Source organism: Centruroides sculpturatus, unplaced genomic scaffold, assembly GCF_000671375.1.
Source record: "Centruroides sculpturatus isolate CEXI.00-Female unplaced genomic scaffold, Cexi_2.0 scaffold330, whole genome shotgun sequence".
Classification (NCBI taxonomy): domain Eukaryota; kingdom Metazoa; phylum Arthropoda; class Arachnida; order Scorpiones; family Buthidae; genus Centruroides; species Centruroides sculpturatus.
The window spans coordinates 453,155-461,659 of record NW_019384592.1 but is presented as its reverse complement, the minus strand read 5'-3'; the positions used below and the strand labels follow the sequence as shown (position 1 = coordinate 461,659).

The window sequence follows — 8,505 nt, the reverse complement described above, 5'->3', positions numbered from 1 at the left end:
GCTCAACGCTCGTCCCTTCGTCACCAAAGACTTCCGACAGCAGGCAATCGCCTCACTGCACGGGTTGTCACACCCCGGGGTGAGAGCCACATGTCGCCTCGTTAAGAAGTCCTTCGTGTGGCCCGACATCGAGCGTGACTGCAAAAAGTTCGTACGTAGCTGTATTGCGTGCCAGAAGAACAAGATCACCCGGCACACCGTCTCACCGACTGGATCATTCGCCCCGCCAAATCAGCGATTCGACCACGTCCACATCGACATCGTTGGACCGCTTCCGCCATCCAACGGTTTCACATATTGCCTCACGGCAATCGACCGTTTCTCCCGTTGGCCGGAAGCATTTCCTATGTCGGAGATCACAGCTGCCGCCGTAGCCAAAACATTTTTTGATGGCTGGATCGCTCGTTTCGGTGTTCCACAGCGGCTGACAACAGATCAGGGACGACAATTTGAGTCCCACCTGTTCAAAGCACTCACAGCGCTGACAGGTACGTCGAGAATCCGCACCACCGCCTTTCACCCAGCCGCCAACGGAATTATCGAACGATTTCACCGGCAACTTAAGGCAGCGATCAAGTGCCACTCTGCTGACCGCTGGACGGACGACCTACCCATAGTGCTCCTGGGGATCCAGACCACGTACAAAGAAGACATCAACGCCACCGCAGCCGAGCTGGTCTACGGACAAACGCTGCGCTTGCCCGGAGAATTTTTTGTCAACAACAACGACAACACGGTAGACGCGTCTGATTTTGTCTCTGATCTCTGGGGCAGGATGCGACGACTACGTCCCGTCTCACCGCGCAAACACGGCAACCACCAGACGTTTGTGTTCCGCAACCTACAGACCTGTTCCCACGTCTTCGTGCGCCACGACGCCATACGTAAACCTCTACAGCCCCCATACGATGGCCCGTTCCAAGTCCTCCAGCGCTCCGACAAGACGTTCAGGGTTAACATCAACGGCAAGGAGGTGACGGTTACTATCGACCGCCTCAAACCAGCCTTTGTCGCCGACCCTACAACTTCCGCCCCAACCAGCACGGAAGAGAGACCCCCACCACCAACGGACCTCGACGAGACCCAACCACCGGTCACAACCCGCTCTGGACGACGGGTACGCTTCAACCTGAAGTATCGTTGACACTCGCGGGGAGTACTGAGGCGCTAACGCCTACAGTCGGCACCAGAGGGCCTCCCGGGATGACGTGAGCGTTTCGTCAGACCACCGCGCTTATTCGACCTGCCATGAGCCAGTTCAGGTGTGTTTGACAAGAGCTCCGCTACTTACGACTAAACAAAGGATTGTAGTGCCAATCGACCATCGCCCACGTTGGTGCCTACAGTTGAAAGTGATTCTACCACACACAAATTTTTTACAATTAATTTCCATTTGACAGTATTGCAGACCCAAAATGATTAATCATATAACTAGTACACTATACACTTACCCCAGATGCTTGTATATAATCAGAGCTGGCCCTACCATATGGCAAACAGAATAGCCACTCCAGGCGCTAAGTCATAGGGGGCGCCTCAATGGTAAAGAAAATTAAAGGAAAAAATATTTTTTTTTGCTTTTTGATATTTTAATTGCAAGCGTGTGGCCAGTATGTGAATGGCCTTATCTGTTGAGACGCGCGTGGGTCGAGTGCATGGGCGGGGTTCCACCCCTGGGCACCATAATAGGATCTCGCTCCATCCTAAAACTTGCCTCGGGCCGGCACTGCATACAATCACCTGATGCTTCTCTGCACAATCTTTGGCATTTGATTTATGAAAAACATATATTATAAATTAATTAAATTTAATAATAAAACAATTGTAATAATAAAAAAAACATATTATTGGTAATATTTTAGTGCAAATTTTAAAAAATTGTTGAAAAATATACTGATTATAAATATTATTACTAAAAAATTTCTTTGTTAGATTCAAATTGGAGGAAAAAAATGCAAGTTTTTGATAATTTCAGACAACTTATGTACATCTTCAGTGAATAAAAATAAAAAAATACATAAAGTATATAAAATTTCGACTTTAATCAAACAAAACATTGTCAAATGGTTTCAATTTAAAACATTTAATCATCAACAAATATAAAAAATTTAATTTTTATTCTTTAATTGTGAACTTATGAAACTTTGTAAAAATTCAACTTCAGTTGAATAATGTTTTGTTATGTTTTTGATTTTTATTCCCTGAAGATGAGCTTAAGAAGTCTGAAGATATTAGGAAATTTGTTTGTTTTTTTCTATTTTAACTCCAACAAAACAGTTTTTTTCTGTTTGAACTTCTAAAGTAGCGATGAGTATTTTATGTAAATCATGATAAATAATTAATTTTTTATTTTAGAAACATTTATCAAATTGAATTTAGAAAATGTATTATAAATTAGAAAAATATTGAAATATTTAGAAAATTAAATTCAGGAAAAAAAGTAAGAATTTTCTTTTAATATAGGCATTCTCACATCATCTATTTTTAGAGAATAAAACAAGTCTAACAAACATCACCAAATGATCGCCTAAATAATCAGGCTATAATTCCATTAATTTAAATAATTAATACAAAATAATTTGCTACTAGAGGTAAACATTAGACGTCATCTCTTAATTAAATAATTATAATTTTAATAATTTATTAAATAAATTTAGAACCATCTGGAAGAAAAGAACTGACCCGGGCGGGGCTTGAACCCACAGCCTCAGCTTCCCGTGCAGTGAACTTAAAATTATAATTATTAATTTAGTTAAGAGATGGTATCTAGCGTCTACCCCTAGTAGCAAATTACTTTGTGTTAATTATTTAAATTAGTGGAATTATACCTGATTATTTAGGTGATCGTTTGGTGATGTTTCCATAAAACAAGTTCTTTAAAAAAGAATTCAGTACAATTGAAATTATTATAACTTTCAAATCTAAACATTCCAATTTAAATAATGAAAATATAAATGAAAAATATTTCAGTGATATCTTCTAATTGTGATTCTTTGGATCTGATTTGTTCATGAGAAAAGAGATTAAAATTGACAACTTAGAAATAAAAATGAATGAAAACTTTAATTTTTGTTTTTGTTAAAATCATTTATTTATTATATTTAATATAATGGCTCAAATGTAATTTAAAGAACTCTTTTCGGCCTTAATAAATCTTAAACAAGATTAAATGAAAAAGAAAAATATAACAAAATTTAATCAGAGAATTTGAGACACATTAATTTAGTGGAAGATTAACTTCCATTGTAAAAAGTTTAAAATGTTTTTAACTCTCATCTAAATCAAGTATGGAAGTAGCTCAATGATTTATGTTAAAATAAAATTTATTTAAAATAAATTTTACTAGTGATTAGTTGCAGCTATAGTTACTTCATTATAGTGGTTTTAGACAAAATTGATGTTAAGAAAAAAAATACTTTTTTAAAAAAGAAAATTTGTTACAAAATTACATTTTTTTTTCTTCTTTTATGTAAGAAGTAATGAAATTTGATAAAATAAAACTAACAAAATGTTATAATATATATAAAGCTAACAAAACAATTTTTTTATGTAATGAATTACAGAAAAAGTAGTTTTACTGATCAGGCAGAAATTGATTGTCAATGAAACTTAAGAAAAATTTTTTGTTATAAAAACTGTGGGTGAAAAAAAATGAAAATTTATTAATAGATTTTTTCTTCATAAAATCTGAGAAGATAAAGTTGTTTATAAATTTGTTTTTTTTTCAGTAAAGTTTAAGAAAACACATTAACCATGTTCATGACCTGTTTATTGCATAATTAATCTGTCTTCATACTTTTTGGCCTATGAAAAAGTATATGTATTTAGGTTACTTTTCTAGACTAAATTGAAAGGTATTAAATGATTTTTAATGTATAAATAAATACCTTAATTGCTTCTGAATTGATTCAGATAAATAAGATAATATCAATCCATTTACTAAGATCTAAATCAAAATGTTTAATATTTAGTTTTACATATTTAAGTATTTAGCATGCTTATAATGAATATAGCAAATGATTAATTATAATATAATTTATTAGAAAGACAAAGTTAATGTTAACAATTATCAAAAACACAACTGCTAATTTTAAACTGTGCAATAACTAAGCCCAAATTATAATACAGTATTCAAGGTAAAATTGAAAATGAGAGCACGTACTGCAACAGACATACGTACTCTCATTTTCAATTCCAATAACATGTACAGTATTACTTGGGTACATGGTCACCATGGGATAGCTAGTAATGAAAGAGTTGATCAACTTGCAAAAGAAGTTGTGACTGATATACTGTCCAATATTATATATAACAAGATCAGTCATAGAACAACTAAAAAATTACTATATGACAACCTCATAAATTGTTGGCAGCATACTTGGGACCAAAAGCATAATGTCGTAACCTACAAATTTATACCCTGCATTACAGATTACCTCAAGAAGCATAAATATTACTCAGCCCACATATTACTCAATTTCTTATCAGTCATGGTAAGTTTTCTATCTACTTACAAAGGTTCACTGGTAAACAAACTTCTTTCTGTTCCATCTGTAATCAGCCTGATAATGTTGATCATTATCTTTTCGAATGTATCTTATTGGAAGCTGAATGCCTGGCCTTAGAACTTAGTGTTAAAAATTACAAATTAAACTGGCCATGTAAGCATAAAGAGCTGTTAATGAATAAAGAGATCTTCAAATCATTTTACAGACTAGTCAAACAGCAAGATATTATTGCACCAACTGCTACCAGAGAATAGCTTACTACTATTTCTTCTAAACTTCACACCATCCAACCTGATAAATCTGATGGAATCAATGAAAATTTTGCTAAACTGACTCCTGATTATTTTTGTTCTTGCTTTAATCAATTACTACATAAGTTACCATGAATCAATCTACACATGAAATACTTTTGACCTTGTCTAATTCTTGTTCTGCAAGTGCATTTTTGTGTTCAGTAAGTACTCCTGTACTCTAGGTGTCTTGGAGATCCTTATGGATAAGTTTACTCTAAGGAGTATTTGTGGTTCCTCCCTGATGGAATAATTTCAAGAGAATATGGAGTTATTCCTGGCGGTTCTATCCTGCAAGACTTGTTCTACAAGTACTCAAGGTGTTTTGGAGGCTCTTGTGGACAGGTTTACTCCAAGGAGTTTTGTGGTTCCTCCATAACGGACTTATTTCAAGAGAATATGAAGTTACTCCTGGTGTTTTGCTCTGCACATTTTTCCTCTATATTATTCCATTGAACTCTCTCTTAGCTTTAATTTTAGTTATTAAGTTTATTTTTCTCATGTTAGTTATTAAGTTCTAAATACTCTGTCTGCAATATTTTCTACATCTGATAACTCTGTATACATTGCTATTCTGTAATAATATTTCGTTGTTATTCTGTATTAATGTTATTAATGTATTAATTATTCTCTCTAATATTTTGTATTTAACTAACAGTTTTGTATACACTGTTAATATGTACTATTGTAAAATGATATAATTTTTCTCAGCTGTGCTGAGTATGTGCCTCGAACACCTAATAAAAATGATTGATTAATTGATTGATTGTATTCAAGTGTCTAAACTTGGACATTTTAATTAAAGTTTAAGCCGTGTTAAAATGGGTTAACATTATTAATATTTTGATTGAATAAGTACAGATACATGTATCTTAGATATCAAATGAAATATTACAAAATAGTTTTTTAAATCAAATAAAACTAAAGTAACTAAATTTATACTTTTAGCTTTGAGTTGTTCAAAGCTAAAAATATAGATATTAGCAACTCAAAGGTNTACAAAATAATAATTGTTTTTTAAATCTATATTTTAATATAAATAAATAGTAATGTATTCTGTTATTTTCTTCATAAATATGTTAATGTAGCTGTATATAAATAGTGTGTAGAAACCATCTGTTAGTTTAGTATTATTGCATCTGTCATGAAAAATAAACATATTATTATTTTAATACTAGAATTCATTAATTATTGAATTCTTTTCAAGTGTGATATGTAAAGTATAATAATAATAATAATTGTAAATGCACTGATAAACTAACTGTTCAGTGGCATTATTAAAAATAAAAAGTAAAAAAACACAAAATGCTTCTGATACTATAAAATAATTTTTTTAAATAGTAAGTTTTTTAAAGCACTTTGTGGAATATACTGCTCTTATATTTGGATGGATGAACATGCTCATGTATAAGAGCATGCTGGTATGTGCACAGAAATATGGTGTATAATTTCCTCTATATTAAATGAATATTTTTTACAAAAATCTGTTGCAGAAAAACATCTTGTGGTTTACTAATAAGATGATAGTTATGTTGGGATAGACTGAGTTTTTTTAATCTAATGAAGTTGCTGGCATTGGGTGAAAATTCAAGTGCTTTAATTTTGACACTATTCTTAAATCAATTAGTGAAATGTGCTTACTATGAATTACTAATACAGTAAAGGAAACAAATGTAAATTATGCTTGTTTCCAAAGTTAATAGTCTTCTTTTTATTTACTTTTTCTGCCCTGTAGGCTCTAAGAGGGCTTTCTTCCATAAAAATTGTGGATTCAACAAGGCTCACAATGGAGCCAGCCAGATGAAGGATGGGCCCAACTTTTTCATATAGACAGTCCATAAAAAAATTCCTGGAGAGCTGCTTTGCCATCAGGTCATCAAATTAACGGCTATTATTCTAAAGCTCTTTTCTAGCTCCTTTTCCAGCTCTCTGGAAGTTTTAAGTATGTATCAATAGTTAATCAGGGTCTCCATCCCCTGAGCTTTCCATATCTGGTTGCATTTTAATGGTGTCTTGGTCTTATTTCCGTACATCATATTTCTGATAACAACTGAGTCATGCCAGTTATCTATTTAACTCCATACCTCAGAAAATTTGGAATTGAAATCCTGTGATTTCTATTCTGGACTGAAAGTTTGTTTATATTTATAGTTAATTGGGGCCTCCAGCCTTATAAGCTTTTCATATCTGGTCTCTATTTTCACCTATCTAATTCTGTTCTTGAGAGTAATGAAGGACAGACAAACAGATGATAATGGGAATGTATAGTATATATAGGTCTGTAATTTTTATTTTAAATACTGTATTTACTCGCTTATAAAACAATCTCACATATAGGACGAGGCATGATTTTAAAGATCAAAATAAAGAAAATTAGATGTATTAATACAATTTAATTTTATTTCTTTTAATCACAAATAAAATGTCAAATGCATGTAAATGCACACATTGTCCCGCAAAACTTACTGGCATTTTAAACTTTAAGGAAAAATCTTGTAAAATTGACAACATAATTTGTTCATGTAAAGTTGGACAATCGGGACATTTTATGCCAATTCTTAACAGTCGGATCCACTCTCTGTCAATTACACTTATGAGTTTCTCTGAATTTCGATTTCCGAATAATCATCTGTTTTCATGTGGGAATGGATTAAAACTTATATCGGGTTCCTGTGTGATTTTGGAATTTCAATTTGGAATTCAATTCAAAAGTTTTGCTTTTCCTATTGTTATACATCTTTACTCCTGACAATACACAAACACAAGAATGATTCAAACAACCAGATAAAATACTTTTGTTTTTAAACACCAGAGGGTGAGCATCCAGTAAAAAATGCGAACAACGGTTCACAAAAATTATTGCAAAAATGCAAAGATTCCTTCGCTCGCGTGTATAGGATGACCTAGATTTTTGAAGCAATGAAAAATGAATAAAAACCTCATCTTATATGCAAGTAAATACGGTAACCTTTGCTGTGTTATGGATGCATTTCATATCCTGGTACATTATATGTTAAGAAAACAATTACTTATCCTTATCTTAAGAAGTGAATCAACTCTTAATCTTAAAGGATTTTTGAATTTAAGATTTCATCTTCAGAAGATATGCAACTAGAAATAAGAGAAAATAGAGAATTCTTCTATAATATATTTTAAAATCTTAAATTTCAGAAAGATATTTAATTTTCTGAAAATAAATTTTTAAGATAATTTATGAGAAAAATTATTTTAAAAAAGTTGAAATTTTGATTTTATTGATTCTGACATTAAAAAGACATTAAAACAGTTAAAAATCATATAACTTGGAAGGTTTATTTATTTTATAATTATTATTTATGACATTAATGTCATAATTAATTATTACTATTAACTTAAACATTTTGGGACTTGCAGCTAATTTTGATAAAATTTGCAATTATAATAAGTAGATTTTATTGTATTTCCCTAATTATTTTATAGAAAGATGTTTGTTATCTCAAAATTTACATATTATAATGATAAAAATAAGCATAAATATTTATTTTATAGTATTACTCAATTTTTATGTTGTAAGTAATAAAATTTTTGAATTATTTATATGAATTATATTTATTATATAAATAAATTTATATATATAATTAAAAAAACTTAATTATTTATAATTTTTAATGTTAGAATTCTTGGCCAATCAACAAGGGTTAACGAGAGCACCTTCTTATGAAATTAGG

At 31.8% G+C, this 8,505-nt stretch overlaps 1 protein-coding gene across 1 annotated transcript in view; it reads left to right on the top strand.

The window, feature by feature from the left end:
- Positions 1-8,505, top strand: part of LOC111624797 (brefeldin A-inhibited guanine nucleotide-exchange protein 3-like) — a 109,218-nt gene that overhangs the window by 11,973 nt on the left and 88,740 nt on the right. The window contains exon 2 of the mRNA XM_023367748.1: positions 8,453-8,502. Within this exon, the coding sequence (XP_023223516.1) occupies positions 8,453-8,502 (50 nt within the window). The remainder of the gene's footprint in view (positions 1-8,452; positions 8,503-8,505) is intronic.